This window comes from Asterias amurensis, chromosome 9, assembly GCF_032118995.1.
Source record: "Asterias amurensis chromosome 9, ASM3211899v1".
NCBI lineage: Eukaryota > Metazoa > Echinodermata > Asteroidea > Forcipulatida > Asteriidae > Asterias > Asterias amurensis.
Window position 1 is genome coordinate 23,508,621 of NC_092656.1, and position 25,874 is coordinate 23,534,494.

Here is a 25,874-nt window from a genome sequence, read left to right on the forward strand (position 1 = left end):
CATTTCTTTTCCAGATTTCTGTTCTTATTTTACATTTAATTATTATTATTATTATTATTATTATTAAGACTGAGCTGTAATATAAAACACATATTGACTGGCATAATTCTGTAACTAGAGTACGTCTATTTGGCCTTGAGGAAAATAGGTCCCTCTTCTTGTCTCTCAAAGTCTGGGGAATAGACGTACTCTAGGTACCTCATTGCCAGTCAATATCTGCTGTGGTTATTAAAGAGAGAGGTCACAAAGGGCAAACTATTGCGAGCGAGTTTTAGTGGCTATGATCTGTGTATCATTTTGCCTGTTGATGTTGGGTATATAATTTTCACTTAAAAATTTTCAAGACTTGAGTATAGAGTGTCATACATTCAAACTGGGGTACAGGGAAAAATTATGAAAAACAATTTCATGAGCCGATGTAAAGTTTACATATAGGGAACAAGTGAATGTAAATCTTGATGTGTTAATATTTATTTGTTTGTGACAGGGTGGAGTAAACAATGAGTTGACTTTGACTGCCTACATTGTGATCACAATGCTTGAAGCAGGAATCCCAGAAACAGTAAGTTTATCATATCGATCCACTTAGAGTCCATGAGCAAGATACTTGTTGCTTTGGCCTTCAGCAGGGACATTCAGGCATAAGTCATGTGTATTGGGATTAAAACTGCACATAAAAGAATGATAAGAGTGGGGGTTGACCCTGGTGTTTCGAGTTCACAAAGCAAGCACCCTGGTTTACAGGTTACCTAAAGTTTGTGAGCTACAAGAATAAACTTCACTTGTGAAGCATCCTTTAATTACCATTCACATATAATACAGATAATAATTATTACAACTGAAGACATTCTGACTGAAAAATGTCAATAAAATTTGGTTAACTATCGCTGGGGGGGGGGGGGATACAAATAGTTTACAATTTGAGGCCTTTACAATTTCAGATTAATGGACTCCTATCATTATAGAATAATTCAAGGAGAGTATAATGGTGATGTCATTGATCCCCTGTAAAACCTGGAACGCACTTTACACAATACAAGAGTCAATTCCTTTTTATTGAAAAAACAAAACCTACAGGAAAGGCACTTGTAATTGTGCTGCGTGTTGTGCAAGGGGTCTGTATGATGGGGATTGTCTTGAAAAGATGGCCCCATTCCACCATGAACTGATTTGTTGGATTGTACAGTCTCTTTTACTCTAAAAAATATGTTCTTTGAAAACTTCTCTTTTTTTAAATCTTCCAGGATCCAACAGTAGTGGATGGATTAAGATGTCTCGTTGATGGTATCCCAAATCTGATAGACACTTACACCACAACTCAGATGGCATACGCCTTGGCCCTTGCCTCCAGCCCTGACCTCCCTGCTGTCATGACAAAATTGGAAGATGCTGCAACTAACGACGGTAAGATAATCATCATTTAATTAGGCTTTACACTTTCTTTGTTTCTACTGACTATCCTTAGGGTACAAAACATATTCACTTGTGTACAACTTGATTGTTCACACAGCATCTTAAAACTCACTTCTTTGTTTAACATGTTTCCTCTGTGGTTTTCATTTATTTTGTTGTAGCGCTTTGCAACTGCTGGAAAAGGCGCTGTACCAAATGCTGTTATTATTGGCATCGTGCTTATACTGTTATTTTTTTGAGCCCATCTATCTTTTTTTGTTTAACCGCAGGTGGCCTGAAGTACTGGAAGTCAAACCGTCCCCAATCTGTAGATACGTACGGCTACCACGGTGTACCTGCCCAGGACATTGAGATGACTGGGTATGCTCTACTGGCTTACATTGAGCAGTCTGAAGGAGGGGATGCCATCATTAGTGGTAATCCAATCTCTCGATGGATCGTGTCTCAGAGGAACTCACTTGGTGGATTCTCCTCAACACAGGTACTCATTTGTACTTTAATGAAAAGATATCTTTTTTGTTTCTGAACAAATGTGAGGGTGTATGTGGACCAAATTCACATGATTGAATACAAGAACGCAAATCTTTTTGTCCCTCTTTTTTTGTAACTATTATGTTTATGTCTTCGTCATTGATATGCAATGAAACTACATTCAGTTAATTGAAATAAGATGAAACTGTAATTAGATGCAAGACATTCCCTGATCTTAGCGCCCTCATGCCGTCAACAAAAATGTCAATTTCAGAGGAAGTCACAGCATTATTCTTTGTATTGCAATGTGAAGATTAATAATACCTATCACTGGTGTTTCCCTTAATATCCCCATCTACAGGATACAGTGATCGGCTTGCAATCCCTCGCCTCTTATGCAGAATTGGCCTTCACCGGTGGCGTCAATATTCACCTGAAGGTTCGAACCCATCCTCAGCGCCGCATCCAAAGTTTCCAGGTGACCCAATCCAATCGGTTGATCATGCAAGAGATGGTCCTGAACGCCAAGAATATTCCGACCAGGGTACACTTCGAGGGCAGAGGATTGGGATGTGCTCTTTTGCAGGTTGGTAGCAAACAAAAACTATGTATATTTGGTTTGCGGTAACACCATGTGTGTATCTAGGATTGGGATGTGCTCTTTGGCAGGTTGGTAGCAAACATTAGTGATTCTTATGTATGTGGTCGTCTTATTTGTCAGTGTTTATGTCATTATTTTGCCGTCCAATCTTGAATGTTTGTGTTTTGCTCTCTTTTAGACCGCTGTAACTTACAACGTTATTCCCAAGAAGCCAACAACACCAGCCTTTACAATCTCCCACAGAATACGGGAAGTGAAGACGGCCAAACGTTGCTTCATGTATTCCATGCAAGTCTGCACAAGGTAAAGTGGAACTGGGTTCACATAGCAAGCTCCCTTGTTTAAAGGTTTCCTCGGGGTTGGCTAGCTACAGTGATTAAGTTCACTTATGAGGCATCCTTGTATTGTTACCAGAAATATATAATAATAATATCTAAATGAAAAATTGATAAATATGAGGGTAGATTTTTTACAGAAAGTGGCCCTCTTGGGAATAGCAAAGATCCTGAGAAAGACCCTTGAGATCTAAGGCTACTATCAAAGCCGGACTCAAAGAGTTACCGGCACAGAAGGAAAATGATATTTTTCTTTTGCATGCTGTGATAAGATGAAATAATAATAGTAATGAGAAAGACCCTTGAGATCTAAGGCTACTGTACATAGCCGGACTCGAGAAGTTATCGGCACAAAGGAAAATGTTGTTTTTCTTTCGCATGCTGTAATAAGATGAAATAATAATAGTAATATAGTAAAGGTTGGCAGTAACACCATGTGAAGATAATCTCTAAATGAGTTGGTTTGGTTCTGAAAAGAACTGTGGTTTCAACTCGAAGTTTCGATCAGTATGCTCTACTGATCGTCTTCTGGAGAATATTGCTAATAACAGGAGTTAGTAATAATGATTTGTGTTTGTATCTTGTAGCTACACTGGTGATGATGAGGTATCCAACATGGCACTCCTGAGAGTCAAGATGCTGACTGGGTTTGTCCCAGTCAAGTCCACTTTATCCACCACTGCCTTGAAACGTCAATCTAAGGCTTTCAGGAAGGTGGAGTTGGACGGCAAGATGATCAACATCTACTTTGATGAGGTAGGTTGAAATCCTGCATTCCGGGTTCAATTTCATGGCTCTGCTTACTGCTGAATTCTGCGCTTACGATCACAATTCTCTGCTTACATGGCAAGCGCGGAGTATCTGTGCTAGCTGTGTAAGCGAAAAATGCCTAGTTACGTGAGTACACACGCAAAATCTAAAATTCCCTGCTAACTAAAGTACTAGTGTACAGGATATTTTTTATTGGATATATGGCGCTTTATAAATGCTGTAGTGATTGTTAAACTTAGCCGATGTTTGTTCTGGATTGTTTTATATTTTCCTTTGAGATTTATGTACTTTGGGGCTACCCAAAACCCTGATGTTTAATGTCAGAAAAGAGAAAAAGGAATATTGTATTATTAGTGATTAAAATTTAACATGCTCATTAAAGATTAAAATAATGAATATTCAAATACTTTTTAAAGTTAAGAGTCAAGTCTTGTAACTGTTGAATGATTTGAAGATGATGACTAGAGCAAGCTATAGTCAAAACCCTGAGATCAATTAAGTTTTCAAAAAAACGTAATCTACTCAGCAAGTACATGTAGATACACACTTGGTGTTACTGCAAAACGAATATACATGGATTTCGAGAGTGTCGTTATAAAACAAAGGAACATTTCAAAAGCATCCGTAAATCAAACTTCATAATAACTTCTGTTTGAATATACAGTTGGCTGCCGACGAGACCTGCCTTGTTTTCAGTGTAGAGAAGAGCATTGATGTGAAGGACATTAAAGATGGATCGGTTACGGTTCTGGATTACTATGAACAAAGTGAGTATAAGATCGACTGATGCACAAAGATGCACAATTATTCAGTTCAACATTTCAGTTCAACATTTATTTCCAATTCCTCAATCAACATAAATAAGCAGAGCTTGTGTTAGGGAGTGCCCATACATGCTCACCACTCACAGAAAGTTGAAAGAGAATAGCTCATACACTGTGTTATGAATCAAGAAATTGCCATGAAACCCAAAACAATGTCTTAACATATAAGTTTATATACCTACATGTACTCCTGATTTCATTCTTATAGGTTTATTCCTAACTGAGATGGTAAAGCTTACCTGCCCAGAGATTCCTGAGTACCTTGATCCCACCTTCCGTGACACAGATGACGTTGAGCCTATTGGACCACTTGAGCCTAGGCCTTTAGCTCCTATAGCCTTTGATGAATCTCCTTTAGGAGGACTGGGAAGAGCCGTTCCTCTTGATGTCAGACCCCCTCTGATCGTTGAACCTGTATTAATTCCAGACCTCGATATTACAGGTAAGGTTTAAAAATTGAAGTATTTAATTTTAATATTGTCCCATAAACCCCCATCCCCTTTAAAAAAAAGTTTATTATATGTTTTTGTTTAGCAAGTTTAGTTTGAATGTACTTTAAACTTTGGTTCTTGTGTGATTTTTGGGCACATTTTATCGGCATCTGTAAGCCCTACATTACTTATTTTAAATCAATTTTGGGAGAAATGATGTTTGCATTTTTCCATAAACTGAAATCAAGCTTGAATGACAAATAAAATTGGATGGAAAATTGTTGTCAGACATCACTTGAAATACACTGATGTTAGTAACACTACAAAGCCAAATTCATTTTCATGTTGTCCTTTTTGTGTATGTGTTCGTTTATTTCGGGGATGATCAAATTTGACTTCTCTCTTGCAGCTTTCAACAGGTGCCCTCAGGGTAAAGTATTTGCTGCAGGTGTCAAGAAATGTGTCAGTAAGTATAATTATTTTATTTTTTATTTTCACTTAGCTTTGAAGGACCGAACTCTTTTTAAGATTTGTTAAAAGCTACAGTACCACATCAAATGAAATTGAAGTGAATAAAGCCTGTAACAGTTAGACTGTAAAATTATACAAATTGGTGTTGAACAAAGACAAATTTACTAGAGCAGGACTTTAGTAACATAGTTTTTGAGAAAGAGGTAATTTTTAATTAAAATAATAAAAGACTTCTAGCTAGAAGTCTTTTATTCCTATCTAAAAGCACACAAATTCGTCCAACAAGGTCGTTTTTTCTTTTATAATTTTCTCGCAACTTCGATGACCGATTGAGCCCAAATTTTCAAAGGCTAGTTATTTTATGCTAATGATGGTATACACCAAGTTTCGAGCCACAGTTTACCAACTGAGCTCTTTTGGCAGTCTCTTTGTTTTGTCCATAACTTTGTTCTGGATGTCAATCAGAACTCATCAACCTGAAACTGCTGAGGATTACACCCAAGTTTACAATACAACCTGGGAAGCAGCAGGAGATCCCTCTGCTAGGGCAATCGCTCCTAGATGCTTCACAGGTTGTGCCGCAAGCTTCGGTGTGATCCCTGGCTATACAGCGGCTACATGTTGAATGGCTTCTTACTGGCACCCCAAAAGATACTGACAAAATAGGGAGACTGCGTACATTAGGGCTGGATGAATCAGTTGTTAGAGCGTGTTAATCTGGAAGTTGCAGGTTGAAGTCTCGCTCTAGACAGTTTGTCTTTGATTAACCCAAATTTGTTGCAAATTTACCCAGACAGATACCCGTGTGGGTTATTTCTTGATATGACAAACATTAAACATTAAAAGTGTATTCCCTTTTTTGTACCAGTTGAAATGCTTTAAAAAGCTGTTTTTTGCTTGTGGGTATAGCAACAAAAACAGAGAGCGATGAAGTACATGGAGGTTGGATTCAAACTTTACTATTCATATTGCCTGAACCAAAAATATTTTATTACTATTGAAAATACAGCCCCAGAACGAAGTGAATGCCTCGGTGGTATGAAGTGCGCAGATGGCTACAGATGTGCGAACAGGGAAGGTGGTCAAGTGTGCATTGGTATGTGTACAATATTAACATGCTTTTTTAATGTACAATATTAACATGCTTTTTTAAATCACTAGGTTTCAGGTTTATACTAGAACCTACTGTATTAGAATCAAAATATTACTATATTAGAATCAAAAGAAGAACACAGCATTATCATCTAAATTGTTTTATTTGTACAAACACTATCTCGATGTGTTGTATGGATGATACTCGGCAGGATTGAAAGATATTTATGAGACTCAAACTCAATATTTGCTCATCATTCTTTTGAGACAACAATGTTGACTTGAAAAAAACCCAAGACCACCGGACTTGTTCTGTCTTGAGTTTACTGGCCCAACACTGAAACTACAGGCCAGTGGTCTAGTGTAACTTTGAGCCCTACATGGCTCATACCAAGCAGCAACTAGTGTCAGAAGAGGCCATTTTGACAACATTTTTTTCCAACATTGAGCAAGTTTGAGTGCGCTCAAGTTTGAATTTTGACTCGAACCCAGTTTGGTTGACCATTGGTTGACTACTGTGGTCAACCATTAGGAACCAGCCTCATGAACATGGTTTATTCCTTGGTCCCGAAAGTCTGTTCCATGGTAACGTGTCACAAGGGAACCAGTTACACTAGCGAAAATCGAAAAAGCAAATGGCATGGAAGTGTTGAATACTGAGGTACCGATGGTTGACTAGGCTTCAAAACAAGTCGAGCGATCGAGTGAGTGCATCACTGCGCATGTCTGTTGCTGGTCAGTATTTGACTAAAATGTGCGCATTCCAACTTTCCCATCATTGAAGTGTTATTATGTCATGTGGTTGTTTTACAGATATTGATGAGTGTGCAGAGTATGCTGATACCTGTAAGGACAATGCCATCTGTACAAACATTGAGGGAAGCTTTCTCTGTGCTGTACTTGACTGTGGTAAAGGCTACAAAATGGCTTCAAGTGGTCACTGTGAAGGTAAGAACATTCTTCTCCAGAAGACGGTCAGAGCACACTGACTGAAATGTCAAGCAGTACAAACCGGCTCTCCTCAGAGCCACCACTATTTTGAAATGGTGTCACTGCAAACCTTAACTTAGTATTTAAAGCCATTGGACACTTTCGGTAAACAGTATTGTCCAAAGGTCCACACTTCGTGTATCACAACTTATATATTAAATAACAAACCTGTGCAAATTTAGGCTCAATCGGTCATCAGAGTTGGGAGAAAATAATGGGAAAACCCACCCTTGTTTCTGCCTGTTTCGCCGTGTCATGACATGTGTTTAAAATAAATCCGTAATTCTCGATATTGAGAATTGATAATTGTTTTAATGTTTTCTCAAAGAGTAAAGCATTTCTTGGAATAATATTTCAAAAGAAGTCTTTCACCATATACCTTCTGTAAACCCTGTAAGTTATTTGTAAACCTGTGATTTTTTTTCTCTCCTCCGGAAGGTGTATAATGGTTTTAAAGGGAAGGTACACGTTTGGTTATTACTCAAAACAGATATTAACTTAAAAACTGATTTGGTAACGAGTATTGGAGAGCTGTTGATAGTATAAAACATTGTGGAAAAAGACTCCCTTTGAGGTAACGTAATTTTTGAGAACGAGGTAATTTCTCATTAAAATAATAAAAGACTTCTAACTAGAAGTATTTTATTCCTATCTGCTTGAACACAAATACGTCCAACAAGGATGGTTTTTTTTGATGACCAGTTGAGCCCAAATTTTGTACAGGTTTGTTATTTTATGCTTATGATAGGATACACCAAGTGAGAAGACTGGTCTTTGACAATTACCAAACATGTACAGTGTCTTTAAGGTGGAACAACTTGTGAGTTTAGGAAAGTGTACAAAGTTGACATGTCATTACTTATTTGAAGTAGCATATTTGGTTACTAATTTTTTTTTCAAATAATATTTTGTGTTATTGAAATGGGGCTTTTCAAGAAAATTGGTTTTTGAGATTTGTTTGGCACTTAATATATGATCGATATTATTCAAGTTGTTACCAATGACTTCTTATTTCTGATCATTCTTAATGTAGATCGGAATGAATGCGAAGAAGAGCCAGATGTATGTGGGTTGTTTGGTATCTGTATCAACATGGATGGTAGCTTCGACTGCATTGAAATCAAAGTGGAATGCATCGATGGATTCACGTTGGGTTCAGACAACCTGTGTGTCGGTAAAGTCTCTTTCTTCATTTGCCAATCTTTTTTTTATTAAGTTGTGCCTTTCTATAGGGAAGGTATATGTCTGGTAATCACTCTTCAATTAATGGCAATACAGACTTTTGTTTTGAAGCCTACAAAAGCTTTCGATGGTATATAGCATTTTGAGAAACATTTCACTTTGAAGATATAAGTTTTTATGCCCCAAAATTTGAAACCTGAAAGGCGTTACTGTCAGTAACGCATTTGAGATGAAGTATTCCTATTCAGGATTTTTCTTCATGTTAAGACATTATTCACTCCAGGTTTTCGGTGATATCTTTAATAAAGATGTGACCTCCTTTTGAAATGAAATTTTCACACGCTAGTTTTATTGTATACATCTACATTGTACATTCATATACATGTAGGATTAAAACAATGGAAGGGCTCAAAGTTATTTACTTTGCCTTTAATAATTCTTTCTTTTTAAATTGTGCTTGTCTTTTCTAATATATTTTTTATTTGAACAGACATAGACGAATGCGCAGAGACTCCAGATGTTTGTGGGCTGGGTAACATTTGTGAGAATACACCAGGAAGCTATGTATGTGCCATTCTTGACTGTGGTGTCGGCTACCAGAAGGACGGTGAAGGAACTTGCAAGGGTGTGTGAAATAAAACTGGATTCATTCAAACATTTCTCCACTTATGCTTGATTCATATCATGAAGCAAATTCATACAGTCACATAGATTAACTGTATAGCCCTTTTCACATTATATCTCTTATGCCTTGGGGAGGCCTGTGACCTTTTCCCCCCTATGGTTACCCCGGTGAACTTTCACGCTTTCCCCCTGCCTAGTTCCCTAACCGCTTACCCCTAGTCCAGAGCAGGGCCCAATTTCATAGCGCTGCTTAACAGGAAGCAGATTTGCATGCTTACTGTAGCAGAAAAATTTGCTTTAAGCCTTAGCGTATTTCACAGGTTAGCAGAAAAATTGGGCAGCCATATTGCGTGTTTACCGTGGATTTGCATTGTGACGTCACTTGTTTTTGTGTGGTAAGCACCGGAAGGTTAGCTTGCCTTTTCGTGTGCTTATACGGTTAGCAGCGCTATGAAATAGAAATCGCACAGTAAGCAAAAAATCGGGGAGTAGAGAGTTGTGTAAAAAGGGCTTATGTTTTTTTGACAGCTCTGAAAGACGTATGTTAAACAATGTTCTTTTTGATGTTCGTTTGAGCAGATGTAGACGAATGTGTAGAGACACCAGATATTTGTGGCCTAGGTAACGTCTGTGAGAATCTTGCAGGATCTTATATTTGTGCCATTGTGGACTGTAGTGTTGGCTTCCAGAAGAATGAAGAAGGAATATGCATTGGTAAGTGAAATAAAAGGAGTTATACTGTAAATTAATTGTCGTCACCTTCATCCATGCCACTCATGCCCTTTACTTGTTCACTGGGAGAGTATTCCTTTTCTTACAGTATCTATTATATCCTTGTAATACAAGCCCCAGGACTTATTTGTACACCACGGTTACCTCGGCACACTTTCACAATGTATCCCTTTTCCACGGGGTTAGGGTCGCACGTTTCAAGAATACCCAAGGGTTTTACCTCTTACCCTTACTCCTTATCTATGCCCATTTGCCGGGGCAGACCAGGGGTAAAGCGATTAGTGTGAAAAGGCTGGTCGAAACCACCGTGAATTGAGTCGTGAAAAACATTGTGAATATGCACCAAAGGAACCCTGGAAAACAAAAGTCCTGATGCTCTAAACCACTCGGGCGGTTAGGTTGGCATGTGGTATCTTGCCTTGCCTTCCACCTCTTGGACCCCGATTCAAACCCCACATGGGGGCGCTATGTGGATTGGGTTGTCAGTTCCCAACTGACTGCAAGGGTTTTCCCTGGAATAATTCTTTGTTTTGTTTCCCTCCAACAACTTAAACTAAAACTCCCTTCATTGTCCTTGGTTTCTTAACCTTAATTAATAAATGATATGAATATGAAAAATTTAAATAAAATTGCAACCCTTTTCCTTCCTATTTGTCATTAGACATTGATGAATGTGAAGAGAACCCATGGTGTTAATGCACTTTTTCAGTCAGAAGGCTTTGATTTAAATTTTGCTTATTTTCACTGGTGTACTTTTTAAAAAACTTTTTCTGTGTAATGTTCTTACTGGTATTTTTTACTGCTATGCACCCTTGAACAGGCTGGTCCTGCATTGTTCTCAACACGTGGATTTTAGAAGGGCTGAACTTTTTGTTAAATTGGGGCCAGAGCTTTGGCAGCCTGTTCAATCCTTTTCATGGATTTTGGATATTGTTGATAGAATCTTCATATTCTGCTTTAGTCAACTTACTAAGAGTTTTCTTTTTCTTTTACAGATATTGCAGTTGACCCACCGATTGAAGGTAAGTTGTCTCGATATGAAAACGGTCATTATTGTTGTAGACGTTTTGTTGATTAGTTTAATACCTTTATCACACAAAACACCACCACAACAAAAACAAAGTTTTGAATTTGCGCAAATATGTGAGCAACCAACTTGAATTGTGCCTTGAAATTTGCTCGCTCTGTGCAATCATCAGATAATGCCCTCTTTTGACTGAGTATCCTCAGGCCACGTTTAATTACTCCTCACTGCGTGATGGTTTTATCTTGTCTTTGGTTCACCAATCCAGTCATTTGTGGAAGTCCAAAAACTTTATTAAGGGAATCAATGTGTGGTGAAGAGGTTTTCAACGAGTGGTTTAAACCCGCCGAGGCCTGGTTCTTGATAATTTTACCGAGACAAAGTCGAGGTAAATTATCTTGAGTTATGACGAAAGGTCTGCATGCTACAGTGCAGGGTGTGGACTCGTCCTAAGTCATAAGATTAGTCCTAATTTAGGAAGAGTTTTGTGAAGTTGACGGCAGGTCATTTATCATGGTTGGCCATGGTACATACAAATGTAGTGCAGGGCATACAAAATATAAATATACGCAAGACATAACACCCAGAGATAATGGTATATGAGCATAAAAAATAACTTAAAAACAATAACTACAGTCGCAGGTGAGGTTGGTCAGTAGAACCCAAAGATGGTTCGTGTCGAAGATTCCATTTGGAGTAGCTGCAGAGGATGGCAATTTGAATGAGTTTCTTCGTTGAATATTTTTCTCCCATTCTTTAGGTCCTTGCGGCTTACCGATTGTGACCGGTCTCTGCAAAGGATTTTTCCCCAAGTTTGGCTTCAACTCAACCACACAAATGTGTGAGGAGTTTGTATATGGAGGATGTGATGGCAATGAGAATGCCTTTGACACTGTACTTGAATGTGAGCTGACCTGCCAACCTTTGCCTGTCCTTGTTGATGCCAGTACCCCAGGTAAACACTTGATTAGTTTTTAAAGGCACTGGACACCGCTGGTAATTGTCAAAGACCAGCCGTCGAATTTACCAAACTCTTTCTAACTTAAGATTAATCTTAAGACTTAGGACGAGTCCCGACCCTGCACTGTAGCATGCAGACCTTAAGATTAATCCTAAGTTAGGACAAGTTACTCGTCCTAACTCGAGATAAGATTAATGCTAGCGTTTCGTGAAATCGGCTGCAGTACTCTCACTTGATGTATCCCAACACATGCATAAAATAACAAATCTGTGAAAATTTAGCCTACATTGGTCATCGAAGTTGCAAGATTATAATGAAAGAAAAAAACACCCTTGTTACAAAAATTTGTGTGCTTTCAGATGCCTAATAAAAGGCTTCAGGCCTGAAGTCTTTTATTTAATAACACTATGTTACTTTAGAGAGAGCCATTAAGTGTCTTATACTAACGGCTTCCCATTGCCTATTACAAAGTAAGTTTTTATGGTAACAATTATTTTAAGTATGAACCAATAGTGTCCAGGGCCTTTAAGCAAAGTCAGTCAAATTGTTCTATTTTAATAGATCAAATACCTATTCGGTAAGAAATGTTCCTTCATTAGAAATACTTTCACCCAATGCATTGGAAAAAAAAAATGCATGCAAATAATTAAACTCGCTGTCCTGTACACTGCAAAACCTGGTGGCATAATTGCAGACAATTTCCGATTTAATTTTTGTGGTTAGTTTCTAAAACGTAACCTAACTGTCTGTAAATGCGGTTACTCAAAATGGGAACTAGGATAAAGGTTTTGTCTGTTACAATGTTGATATTTCACTTTGAGGAATTGGTATCTGTTAAAGATTGCTACTGTATAGAAATAATTGATGATTTTTAAATGAGATAACCCACATCAATAATTTTCTCTTTTGGCTGTGATTTTCAACACGAGCATTTAAATGCTCACAGGAATAAGATTAAGATTAGTTCAAACAACTCTTTATCTCATTACTGTATATAATCACATTTGTATGTTGAATCTAACATTCCTGCCCACAAATCTCCAACCTTTCTGTAGAATTTTGCAAACTTCCTATGGTGACCGGCTTATGCCGAGGCAGATTCCCCAAATTTGGATATGACCCAGAGTCTAAGACCTGCTTGGAGTTTGTTTATGGAGGATGTGAAGGCAATGACAATAAATTTGACGATGCTGAGAGCTGTATGAAAGTCTGTAGTCCCAAAGACCCACCAAAACCAGAACCTGCCATTGAGCGTGTGATTCCAACTGGTAAACCAGGTATTGTGAAACAAATCTTTGTGGCCGCTTTTCTTGCTGAAGGGAAGTTTTAGGAAGTAGATGGTTCTTACAAAAACACTCTCTTTATTAAGACTACAATCTGGGGAGGACTAAATGTTGACTTGCAATTTTAAGGCCAGGGACACACTAATTTGTTTTACTGCAAACTGAATAAACATTGATAGCTCACCATGCATTACCTCAAAACTCACAAGGCTGCATAAACATGACAAATATGTCTTGCCTAACTCATCTTAGCAAATGAGAGATGGTGAAAGATCTTTTCAATCTATTGCACATTATTAGTTATCATGAAATTCCTCAACTTCTATAGAATTTGTTAAAGTTGTGTCTGAGGCTTATTCAGATTTGAGAATAGGTGAGGGATCCATGGTAACGATGCCTAGTCATGATTGAAATAATTGGATTTCATAATTTAATTTATTTTACATTATTTTAGAACCTGCATATAACGAGGGTTGCAGGTTCTGATCCCGCTCTAAAAAAAAAATCCTTTTTGCCATCCCAAAATTGATTTTTAATTATTGTTGACTTGTTTTTGCAACTCCCAGAATACTGTCAGCTTCCCAGAGTGACAGGCCTTTGCCGTGGATATTTCCCCAAATTTGGTTTCAATACGGAAACAGGACTCTGTGAGGAATTTGTCTATGGAGGCTGTGACGGCAACGACAATAAGTTTGCTAGTTTTGATGATTGTATGAATGTATGTGGAGACAAACAACCTGTTGATGTCAGCCCACCAGTGGTCTTCCCAGGTATGATAACCCTTTCATCCACCGTTTATTTTAGTGATAAATTGATCATATAGACCTTTGCATTGTTAAATAAATAGTGTGGGTTCAAGTCCCAATCCTGACACTTGTATCCTTAAGTAAGACCTTAACTATAGTGTGATCCTTCGGATGGGACGTAAAACTGTTGGTCCCGTGTGTTGTGTAAACGCACAAAAAAGAACCAGTGCACTTATCGAAAAAGAGAAGGGGTTCGCCCTGGTGTTCCTGACTGGATTAGGTCTCAAAATTCAAAACTTTGTCCCACTCGCCTTGTAGGAAATACTTGGCGCTTTAAATACGGTTGTTATTGTTATTATTTATTATAATAATATGTGAATCGTTGTTTGCCTTTCAGAGATGTGCACACTGCCCATGATGAGGGGCTTCTGTGGAGGGAATGAAGTGATGTTTGGTTTTAACCCTGAGACTGGAGAGTGTGAAGAGTTCATCTGGGGTAGCTGTGGAGGTAATATCAACCGCTTTGAGACTGTGGATGAGTGTACAGCAACCTGTGGATCAGTCCCTCGAGGTATCCCACCAATGACTCTCAAGAAATACACCGGTAAGAATTATCTTGTATAGGTCTCAGTATTTAACACTAAGAACAAGGCTCAAAGTTTTCAAATAGATTTTTGTCCTCCTCTTAAGCCTAACTTTAAATTATATTTCAACGTACCTTTGCTCATGTTGCAAAACTTTGTGTAATCTTGTCTCTCATTTTGAAAAGATAAGTATGAAACAAGTTTGATATGAATTATATGCGTGTAGAGCATGTGGCCAGGTACATACTTACTTGTTCCAACATTTGTGATGTTGAATTTGTGTTGGAGAATTGTTAGAGGATATGCCATATTAGTCAGAACTACGTTACTTCAGAAAGCCACTGGACACCTTTGGTAATTGTCAAAGACCAGTCTTCTCACTTGGTGTATCTCAACATACGCACACACACAAAAAACATGAAAATTTGAACTCAATTGGTCATCGAAGTTGCGAGAGAATAATGGAAGAAAAAACACCATTGTTGCACAAGTTGTGTGTTTTCAGATGCTTGAATTCGAGACCTTGGCTCAGGTCTCGAATTCAATTGAAATATTTTAGTGAGAAATAAGTTCTTTCTCAAAAACTAGATAACTTTAGAGGGAGCCGTTTCTCACAATATTTTATACTATCAACAGCTCCCCATTACTCGTTACCAAGAAAGTTTTTAAACTAACAATTATTGTAAGTAATAACGAATAGTGTCCACAGTGCCGTTTAAAGGTCCAGTAGATTAATCAATGGTTTTTGTTCCTTCTCTTTGCTCTTGCAGATGAGAAGATTGGTGTATGTCCAAGGATCATTGATAGTCTGGGTCCATGTCCAAGAGAGTGTATGGGTGATAATGCTGAATGCCCAGGGGACCGTCTGTGCTGTTTCAATGGATGTGGATTTGAGTGCATGCCATTTATGCTTGTAGAACCCCCAGGTATGTCAAAGCAGGGTGTTGTTCATTATAGTTTGTGTTGTGACTTGGAGCAAGTTCGGGTGTGCACAATGGTTAACTAAAGGTTGACTGCTTTGACTCAAACCCAGGCTTGTTGACCATTAATTGACTACTGTGGTCGACCATTTGGAACCAGTCTCATAACTAGTATTATAACACCCCTTACAAATATTCTGCCTTTTAATTGGTTTAGAGCGCGTCACATGATATGTCTTAGTTTTACTAGACGGCGGCCGTGTAATAGTGTGTCGTTTGCCGTGTGATAGTCCGACGACTATCACACGGCGTGCAGTACCCAGGCGTCTTTTTACCCACCTCAAACCCAATCAGTTGTGCATCTGTAGAAGTGAAACGCGCGTACGAACATTACGTGTATGAAGATGATAAATATTCTGTCGGGTGTTACAAATCAAATATTGACTGCTTTAACTTGTGCTATGGTTAAAACTACGACTCCCTCGGTGATCCCCAGACCGTACCATTTTCCCTCGGCTGTGCCTCGGGAAAATAGAACACTCGTGAGGATCACCTCGGGAGCCATAGTTTTAACCATAGCCTTCGAAGCTGTCAATATTTGTATACTACTCATATGACCATAGTTTCTTCACTGGTCCCGATAGCCTGTTCCGTGCTGACATGCATAAAGTGCAGAGGGGAAACGGAGACACTATAGCGAAAAAGCTGAAGGCAATGAAGTGTTGACTACTGTGGTACCAATGGTTGACTAAGGCTTTCAAACGAGTCAGTCATAAGTGAGGGCAAAACTGCGCGGTACCAATAGTTGGCTAGGCTTTCAAACGAGTCATCCGAATGAGTGTGTCACTGCGCATGTACATTGCTGTTCAGTAGTTGACTAAAATGTGTGCACTCAAACTTGCTCTTAATGGTTTCCACTGGTTTACTGAGGCTCTGGTTCTTCAGTGTTGTTTTTACAGTGTGTTTTAAACATCTTTGCTAGTAACCATTGGGGCACTGCCAATCAGAGTTGTTTTGACAATCAGAATCTGGAAGCTGCCCAAGGTATTTATTAATGGGTGTTGATGTATTTGAAATTTTTGACAGAGCCTAAGGAAGGACTTTGCCCTGCAGTCAGTCCCGATGAGATCTATGAATGCAGTAGTGACGCCAAAACAGAATGCTTTGCTGATTATAATTGCGACGGGGACATGAAGTGTTGTCAGGATGGCTGTAATTCTGTGTGCGTTGGACCATCAACCGCAGTAATTGAACCAGAAGTTACTGGTAAATCATTGTTTCATTGTTTACTTTATGGGTCCTACTCAACAGATCCCCCTCCTTTGTCAAAAACAAGCCCCATTCCCCATCCTTAATGTTATGTTGTTCTTACAAAAGGATTCAGGCAACTTTGAAATGAAAATCTATTTTGAGTATTTTAAAACCCATTTGACAAGATTTGAGTCTCTTTTGTATTTTAAGGCAAAACAGCCTTCATGTAACTTAAAATTTGTGGTTTGTTTTTCTAACTTGGGGGATTTTTTGTGTGTGTAAAGTTTCAAAGAAAGACTATTTATGAATGTGAATATATTATGTACTATATAAATAGTCCAATTCCTGCTTCAAACATGTTTTCAGGGTTTCTGTTCAATTACAAATATTTGTTTTAGATTCAGATTCTCCCAAGCCGGGTCTTTGCCCGAAAGTGTCTATTGAGACTGTTGGAATCTGTGAAGAAAGCTGTTATGATGATTATGCTTGTTCTGATGACCAGAAATGTTGCAGCAATGGCTGTGGGCACAGTTGTATGCCTGCTTACAATCCTAGTGGTAAGTTGTCAAAAGAGACGAGCGTGTAAGTTTAAGACTTTGCTTTGCCAAAGTTAGGTACACCTTGGCAATTTTGTTTTATAGGTGATATGGTAAATGCTTGTCAGGTTGGCGAGTGGTTTCTTTCATTGCCTTCCGTCTCTGGGACCTTGGTTTGAATCCTCTGGGGGCACTATATGTAGCTTGGGTTTTCAGTCCCCCGGGTGAGCTTTCTCTTGAATGAAATTCTGTTCATCTCCCCCTAGTGTCCAGTGCCTTTAAGACTGTCTGTATTGTTTGTTCTGCAGTTCATGAATATGGTGAATGTCCAACTATGGTAGAGACTGGAGACTGCCCTAGTGAGTGCACTGTGGACTCTGACTGTGGAAGAGGTATTTGCTGCTACACTGGATGTGGATATGCCTGTGCCATTCCAATCATTGTGGACCCAGTCCGTAAGTCATCTTTGTTAACTTGTGCTCATCACATCTATCCATATAAAAAAAATAGTATGGAAGGTATTTGTTAGGTTAGCCTAGTTGCAAATGCAAAGCGAATTTTGACGGCACAAATTCACAATGAACAGTTCACAACTGAAGGACTTTTAAAACCAAGGATTAACACCCAGTAAAAACATTCCGAGGACCTTGTTTCAATTCAGCATTCTCAGCCCAAAGAGTCCCCAAACTGGGTCCAGGATACCCCCCAGATTTTGAAAGTATTGTAGGGACCCCCTGATTCATATGAATGGCATGATTAAACTATTATATATTTTAATGTTATTATACTTTGCATCTGTAGCTGTATTGCCAGGGCCTTTACGTGTATGCCCGCTGCTGCCTGAGTTTACAGCAGGACCCTGCGCTGATTTCTGTTCATTTGACTACGACTGTAAGGAAGAGGAGAAATGTTGCAGCAATGGATGTGGTTACCAGTGCATGCCATATACAGAAATTGAGATTATTGAACCAGAACGTGTCGGACCAAGTAAGACAATTAATATTATCCTATTCTGAAAACATACCTTTTTTAAGAAAGCTTTTAATACATGATTGTTTTAATATACCATTAGGTTTAGAGACACTAGACACTATTGGTAATTGTCAAAGACCAGTCTTCTCACTTGGTGTATCTCAACATATGCACAAAATAACAAACCTGTACAAATTTGAACTCAATTGGTCCTACGTCGAAATTGCGAGATACTAATGGAAGAAAAAAACACCCTTGTCACACGAAGTTGTGTTCTTTCAGATGCTTGATTTTGAGACTTTAAAATCTAATTCTGAGGTCTTGAAATAAAATTCATGGAAAGTTACTTCTTTCTCAAAAACTACGTTACTTCAGAGGGAGTTGTTTCTTACAATGTTTTATACTATCAATAGCTCTCCATTGCTTGTTACCAAGTAAGTTTTTATGCTAACAATTATTTTGAGTAATTACCAAGCATGTCCAGTGCCTTTAATGTATGATTGTTTCAATATAGTTATTTCTACTATTAGGTCCAAGTTCATTGCTGTTTATTGTTTGTGTTGATGTGGCGTGGTACCTCAATATTTTGTCCCTTGCTGGTCCGACTTAACTTTTTAATTTCTTAAGATCATGTCTTGAGAGTTTGTTTTTTGTATGTGCTTTTTTGCTATCGTTTTGAATTTTTCTTACCCAAATGTAGTTTTTTGGTATTTTAATTTGTGTTACATGTATTATGAGGCGCATTTGATTATTTTTTAATATGGAGAATGAGCAATATAAGTCACATAATTATTTTTTACTGTCATTCATTGTTTACGGCTTGCTTTCTGCCTCCCTCTTTCTTTCTCTATTTTCATGTATTTCCACTTGCCTGCTTCTGTTATACTTTATACCTGTGCATGTATGGTATGTTGTGGTTAAGCCTTTGAGAAAGCCTATATGTTAATAAATAGAACTTTCTTGGGCAGATTGCCGTTATAACCAGGTTTTGCTAAGCACAATTCTTCTGGCTAAGTAAACAATTTTGACTTGTAAACCTCAGTGGGAATTTGACTCCTCAACAGCTCTACCAAAAGTGATTCTTGACAACTTTTCAGGTTTTCTAAAAAGTTACTTTGATAGAAATTCTTCCTATTTTGATATGATGTCTGATTTGCTTCGCCCCTTAGAATTATTAGTAAAATGTTTTAAAATAGCCCATCTAATCGCACCCTGGTGTGTACAGGTTAGCCCTAGTACTCAATACAAATTTCCCCATTTCCACCCAAGGGCCAAAATATCATGCCTGCTGAAATATTGATGTATCTGCTTTGGTTTCTGCTTTTTACAGTCGTCCCTGAGCCAGTTGTTCCTTACCTGGGTGAATGCCCCTTTGTAGAACCTTCTTCTGGATTTGGTATCTGTGTTGAAGAATGTAATAATGATGCTGGATGTTCTGGTGGTAAGATATGCTGCTCCAATGGATGTGGACATACTTGCATGGAGCCAGGTATGTAATCTAGACTCATGTTTTGTTTATGGTGTTCGGAAAATTCATGAGGTGCAACTGTTTCTTTTCTGGAGTACTTCTTGCCAGTGTATGATACACAGCAGAATATTTTTTTTTAGGAGGGGAGGGGAGGTTGCGGTTTTGAGATGCAACTAAATTGATAAAAATCATCAAGACAAAACCATTTATAATGCCTGAGATTACACAGTTTGGCTTTTAAAACCAAAGATAAACACAAACTAGACCTTAAAAAAAAAAAAAACATAGTTTTCAGCTTGCAAATATTTTGGGTCCAGATCACCTTTAGGTTTGATAAATAATATAACTAATATCAGAAAACTTATATGGCGCAGAGTATCTGGAGGACCAGTCAAAGGTGCTATTCACTAGAAAATCACTGTGATTCAAACGAACGATTGAAAAGATAGGTTTTGAGATGGTTTTTGAATGACGACAGATCACTTGTGTTCCTCAAACTCATCTGGCAAGGAATGCGCCGTATTTTTGACTGCATGAGGGCGCTCTCAAACGTATTTGTATCATTTCTAGGAGAATATTCATTTATACCCAAAATAGTTACTAAAGACTGGAACACCTAACACTACAGACATCATATTCATCACGGACAATAAGACCTTTTAAAGAGCCGTTACAACCCACTAGGCTGCAACAAAAGTGACAGAACGCCGATTACTTCTGTGCCGGACAAATTGCGTATACCCCTGGAAGTGATAAAAATAATATTGAGAGCGCCCTCATGGGGTCAAAAACACGGCACATTCCAGAGACAAACCATGATGACAGGAGGACATATATTTTCATCTTTTCTGATGTCAAATGTCGGATCTTGTATTAAACTCTACTAATCAAGCTTTGTAGGAGTAGAACATTTCTCGACTGATGAAACTACTAATTGTTTTATAATTGCATTTAACAATATAACTCGCCCCCCAAAAAACTGACTATTTTGATGAACATTTTGCCATGTGTTAATGTCCCTTTCCCCAGTAACTGAATTTGAACTGAAGCCTGTTGTTCTAAAACTTGGGGAGTGTCCAGCCCTTGAACCGGCCGGCTTTGGGTTTGGAATCTGCATCCAGGAATGTGAGGACGATAGCGGATGTCCTGGTGATAAGAAATGCTGCGCTAATGGATGTGGACGGACTTGCTTGGATGCATTCAGTATGATGTTAATTCCTTCTTTTATTTAGGTCTACCTATTAACTAATATTTTCATGTCTTGCCAATTTCATATTCTGCTTCACAGATGTGGCGTGACGTTTTGAAATGATACAAGAAATATCAATATGTTGTAAATTCTTCTTTTCCTCTTATTTAGCTTCAACTATTAACTTAATATTTCTTGCCAAATATCTTGCCAAAAACAAATTCTGCTACATATTATTGAATGTGACGTTTTAAAATGATACAAGAATTATCAATATGATGTCAATTCATCTTTTATTTAGCTTCACCTATTAATACTTTCATATCTTGGCAAAAACATATTCTTCTTCACAGGTATTACTCAATATGGCGTGACGTTTTAAAAATGCAACAAGAAATATCAATATGGTGTCACTTTTTCTCTGATTTAGCTTAACTTAATACTTTCATATTTTGGCAATTACATATTCTGCTTCACAGATATACAGAAAAACAAAAGTTTTGACTTTGGGTTTGGGTACTTTTTGTACGACACAAAACACAAATATCCACAGATTTACATTAAATTAACATCATTTAAGGATAATGATTGCAAAAAGCTTCCCTGCAAATTGTATCTACTGAGGTGCTGTAGTTGACTATAAATGAAGCTGAAACTTCTACAGGTAAATTATATTACATACATCCTCATTCACCCTGAGTGGGGGATAATGGCATGGCAAAAAACAAGACTTCTGAAAGGTATCAAAACCCTAAAGAACTACAGAACAGTATTACACTTGTTTATTGCTTCATTTTCTCGCCCTACAGTTGCACCTGAGCCAGCTGCTCCTAAGCCTGGGGAGTGTCCAATCCCAGAAGATGCTGGCTTTGGGTTTGGTATCTGTATTCAAGAATGCGATGACGATAGCGGATGTGCTGATGAGAAGAAATGCTGCGCCAATGGCTGCGGACGAACTTGCTTGGCACCCATCAGTGAGAGTCTTTTGTATATTTTACTCCTGTCATTATTTTGTACTCACTTTAATTTTTTTGCCTTGTTTCTTGCCAAAATAAATTCTGCTTCACAGAAGAACCAGTTCATAACACTTCCATATTAATAACATTCAATTGTCAGCTTAATATTGGTTTTACAAACTAATTTGGGGTAGAACATAGACAAATTTACTAGAGCAGGATTTGAACCAACTACGTCCAAATTAATGTGAGGTTAGTTCTACCAACCTAGCCAAGTAGCCATTTCTCCCTTTTTTGACAATATCTTATTTTGTAATTGATGTTTTTGAAGTAAAAAAGTCACATCCTCTTAAGGTGATCCTTTGGCTACGGCTTTCAAGGTTGTATCGTAAAATAGGCTGTGATCGCTAGCTATATGGCAGCTAATGGTTGTATGGCTTCTGACTGGCAACCCTGAACAAAGTTGTTAACAAAATAGGGAAACCCCTAAGGTAGCTCAGTTGGTTGAGCGCTAGCACGTTACCTGGAGGTGGCAGAATCAAGTCCTGGTCAGTTTTTCTGTGTTCTGTGTTAAAGCTTAACCCAGTCGGTTTCCCCATGTGGTATACCTTGATTAGTGATTGTTTTATTGTAATGATATGCATTTCTTGCCGCAAGTTTCTGCTTCACAGATGTACCCAAATCTCTATATTTAATCATTTGTTTTGTACTTCAAGTCCGACTGCTGTGTTGTGCTTCACAGGATTTTATGAAACTTTTAGCAGCGTTGGTCGGTATTCATGCTGCTTGTTTCAATGGTTCAAACTTAGAAAGATTTGCATGTAAAGTTGTTTTCATGTTGCATGCTTCATACCACTTCTTGCCCTACAGTTGCACCTGAGCCAGCTGCTCCCAAGCCTGGGGAGTGTCCAATCCCAGAAGATGCTGGCTTTGGGTTTGGTATCTGTATTCAAGAATGTGATGATGATAGCGGATGTGCTGATGAGCAGAAATGCTGCGCTAATGGATGTGGACGGACTTGCTTGGAGCCCATCAGTATGCAAACTTCTTCCTTTTTTATTTGTTTAGCAGTTACTTAAAGGCAGTGGACACTATTGGTAATTACTCAAAATAATTATTAGCTTAAAAACTTACTTGGTGATGAGTAATGGGGAGAGGTTGATGGTAAAAACATTGTGAGAAACGGCTCCCTTTGAAGTGACATAGTTTTCGAGAAAGAAGTGATTTTCCACTAATTTGATTTCGAGACCTCAAGTTTAGAATTTGAGGTGTCGAAATCAAGCATTTGAAAGTACACACAACTTCGTGTGACAAGAGGGTGTTTTTTCTTACATTATTGTCTCGCAACTTCGACGACCAATTGAGCTCAAATTTTCACAGGTTTGTTGTTTAATGCATAGGTTGAGATACACCAAGTGAGAAGACTGGTCTTTGACAATTACCAATAGTGTCCAGTGTCTTAAAATGCATCCTTTATCTCAGAAACAAACTTCTTGTTTGGATTTTATGCAATTTTAAGATGTAGACGTTCATTATAAACAAATAAAGGTTAACAGTTTGATTTCAATACTTCTATATTCGCAATAACTTAATATTTTAAGGAGATTATCTACACTGAGCAGTTTTTTGCATCTCATCTCACTGAAGATTTCTCTTCTGGTGTTTTCTGCTTTTAGTTTTTTGCTCAACAGATGACTGTGAGCTTGTCAACTTGGGAAGTAAAAAGAAGAGTAAAAACTATTTAGTTTCCATTTCGTATATATATTTTTTAATTTATTTCCTTGACAGTTCTTCCTGAGCTGGTTATTCCTAAGCTTGGTGAATGCCCCATTGTAGAACCTTCTTCTGGATTTGGTATCTGTGTTCAAGAATGTGATAATGATAACGGATGTTCTGGTGAGAAGAAATGCTGCTCCAATGGATGTGGAAATACTTGCATGGATCCAGTAATGCCAGAAGGTATTAATTGTTGTGTCTTGTCCAAACAAAGGCTTCAGTTTGAGTTCTTGTTTTATGCTCTAATAGTCTCTTTGAATCCAAATGCCAAAAGTGCACCAAACAGAGCCTTAGCCTGAGTCAAAGCCGTAGTTTCTAAAAGGCCCATGGTACATGTATGCAACAAACCTATCCATTTGTAATTTGTTGTGGTTGTGTGTTGCTAACAGTTAAAGGTTGCAAGGCAATACGTGAGGAGCTATTGTCATCTAGACGCCTTGGTGCCTTCATTCCTGACTGTACTGAAGAGGGTTTATACGTACCACTACAATGCCATGGCAGCACTGGTTACTGCTGGTGTGTTAATGAAATGGGTGAAGAGATCTTGGAAACTAGACGAGGGCCTGGAGAAGACAGGCCAGACGGTTTTTGTGAAGGTAGGTTTTTTTTAAATTCTTTTGCTGTTTACCGGTAACAATTGTTTGGTATTTATTTTTCCATCACATTTTTACAATGCGCTCATTTTATGAAATTATCTGGAATTAATTGTGAATCGTGATGGTTTTATCTAATAATTTGTTCACCAAATTAGTCATATCGGGAAGCCCAAAAACTTTGTTTTCTTTTTGTCAGCCCATTTTATTATATCTTCTTAACATTTTGATCATACAGTCACATCTCTACATGTATGTTCAATGTTTGCCTAATTAGCCCCGACTTCCATTTTCGTCCCAGAACTTGGAAAAAGCAGGGCGTTTATGATGTAGTATCAACCTTGCAACCCAAGAAACTTTAGATTCCCTTGGCAGTGGCTGCTACCACTTGTTTAAAATTGTGTGAATGTTGCAGAAAAACTGCAGGCAAAAACTTCACAGTTCTCGATTATCAAATACACACACTACAGTAAGTGTAGGCTGAATCTCAAAGCTGCCAAATTTATTGTTAATAATAATAATAGTAAAATGTATTTATAATGCGCTTTTTCAAAACTTGATCAAAGCGCATAACAAAGAAAAGGATAAACTAGGGCTAAAACTTGCAAGAAACAAATCATAATCTACTTTTTAGGAAAGAGATAAGTTTTAAGTTTTTTCTTAAAAGTAACAACACAAGAAGATTTACGGACATTAATTGGGAGAGTGTTCCAAAGTTCAGCAGCAAAGTGTGAGAAGGTGTGTTTGTTGGCACTGTATGGGCAATAGGGGTTAACTTCATCTATAAATTTCTTTCATTTATTTCCTTGACAGTCCTCCCTGGACCAGTTACTCCTAAGCTTGGTGATTGCCCCATTGTAGAACCTTCTTCATTTGGTATCTGTGTTCAAGAATGTGATAATGATAATGGATGTTCTGGTGAGAAGAAATGCTGCTCCAATGGATGTGGAAATACTTGCATGGATCCACTAATGCCAGAAGGTAGTTATTTTTTGTGTCTTGTAGATTTAAAAACCCTAAAACGATGACATTCTTTTTCCAATTTAAGGCTTCAGTTTGAGTTCTTGTTTCATGCTCCAATAGTCTCTTTTAATCCAAATACCAAAAGTGCACCAAACAGAGCCTTAGCCTGAGTCAAAGCCGTAGTTTCTAAAAGGCCCATGGTATCAAACAAATCTATCCATTTGTAATTTGTTGTGGTTGTGTGTTGCTAACAGTTAAAGGTTGCAAGGCAATACGTGAGGAGCGATTGTCATCATCTGGACTGCTTGGTGCCTTCATTCCTAACTGTACTGAAGAGGGTTTATACGTACCACTACAATGCCATGGCAGCACTGGTTACTGCTGGTGTGTTAATGAAATGGGTGAAGAGATCCTTGAAACTAGACGAGGGCCTGGAGAAGACAGGCCAGACGGTTTTTGTGAAGGTAGGTTTTTTACCAATACTTTTGCTGTCTACCAATTAAAAAGAATTGTTGTACATGTATTTATTCTTTCATCTCATTTTTTACTATTTTCATTTTATGAAAATATCTGGAATGACTTGTGAATTGTGATAGTTTTATCTTGTCTTTTGTTCACAAATCCGGTCATTTGTGGAAGTCCCAAAACTGTTTTCTTCTTTTTTTGTCTGTCCATTGGATATCTAAACTGTACAGATATACTGTCACATTGTTTA

The 25,874-nt window shown here is 38.0% G+C and overlaps 1 protein-coding gene across 4 annotated transcripts in view; it reads left to right on the top strand.

Annotated features, from left to right (window-relative positions):
• The window catches only part of LOC139942369 (uncharacterized), a 63,071-nt gene that overhangs the window by 28,948 nt on the left and 8,249 nt on the right, over nucleotides 1-25,874 (top strand). For 3 of the 4 annotated variants that reach the window (XM_071939231.1, XM_071939228.1, XM_071939229.1), the window contains exons 25-56: nucleotides 488-562; nucleotides 1,245-1,404; nucleotides 1,683-1,894; nucleotides 2,246-2,470; nucleotides 2,664-2,788; nucleotides 3,408-3,576; nucleotides 4,256-4,358; nucleotides 4,624-4,857; nucleotides 5,256-5,312; nucleotides 6,327-6,413; nucleotides 7,223-7,357; nucleotides 8,433-8,573; nucleotides 9,072-9,206; nucleotides 9,785-9,919; nucleotides 10,933-10,959; nucleotides 11,722-11,916; nucleotides 12,978-13,199; nucleotides 13,772-13,975; nucleotides 14,349-14,555; nucleotides 15,306-15,461; nucleotides 16,542-16,721; nucleotides 17,105-17,263; nucleotides 17,551-17,697; nucleotides 18,044-18,229; nucleotides 19,545-19,703; nucleotides 20,712-20,885; nucleotides 21,681-21,845; nucleotides 22,698-22,862; nucleotides 23,616-23,786; nucleotides 23,993-24,199; nucleotides 25,010-25,177; nucleotides 25,414-25,623. In XM_071939231.1, coding sequence (XP_071795332.1) covers nucleotides 488-562; nucleotides 1,245-1,404; nucleotides 1,683-1,894; nucleotides 2,246-2,470; nucleotides 2,664-2,788; nucleotides 3,408-3,576; nucleotides 4,256-4,358; nucleotides 4,624-4,857; nucleotides 5,256-5,312; nucleotides 6,327-6,413; nucleotides 7,223-7,357; nucleotides 8,433-8,573; nucleotides 9,072-9,206; nucleotides 9,785-9,919; nucleotides 10,933-10,959; nucleotides 11,722-11,916; nucleotides 12,978-13,199; nucleotides 13,772-13,975; nucleotides 14,349-14,555; nucleotides 15,306-15,461; nucleotides 16,542-16,721; nucleotides 17,105-17,263; nucleotides 17,551-17,697; nucleotides 18,044-18,229; nucleotides 19,545-19,703; nucleotides 20,712-20,885; nucleotides 21,681-21,845; nucleotides 22,698-22,862; nucleotides 23,616-23,786; nucleotides 23,993-24,199; nucleotides 25,010-25,177; nucleotides 25,414-25,623 — 5,095 coding nt within the window. The remainder of the gene's footprint in view (nucleotides 1-487; nucleotides 563-1,244; nucleotides 1,405-1,682; nucleotides 1,895-2,245; nucleotides 2,471-2,663; nucleotides 2,789-3,407; nucleotides 3,577-4,255; nucleotides 4,359-4,623; nucleotides 4,858-5,255; nucleotides 5,313-6,326; nucleotides 6,414-7,222; nucleotides 7,358-8,432; nucleotides 8,574-9,071; nucleotides 9,207-9,784; nucleotides 9,920-10,932; nucleotides 10,960-11,721; nucleotides 11,917-12,977; nucleotides 13,200-13,771; nucleotides 13,976-14,348; nucleotides 14,556-15,305; nucleotides 15,462-16,541; nucleotides 16,722-17,104; nucleotides 17,264-17,550; nucleotides 17,698-18,043; nucleotides 18,230-19,544; nucleotides 19,704-20,711; nucleotides 20,886-21,680; nucleotides 21,846-22,697; nucleotides 22,863-23,615; nucleotides 23,787-23,992; nucleotides 24,200-25,009; nucleotides 25,178-25,413; nucleotides 25,624-25,874) is intronic. The other variant, XM_071939232.1, reaches the window with a different exon arrangement.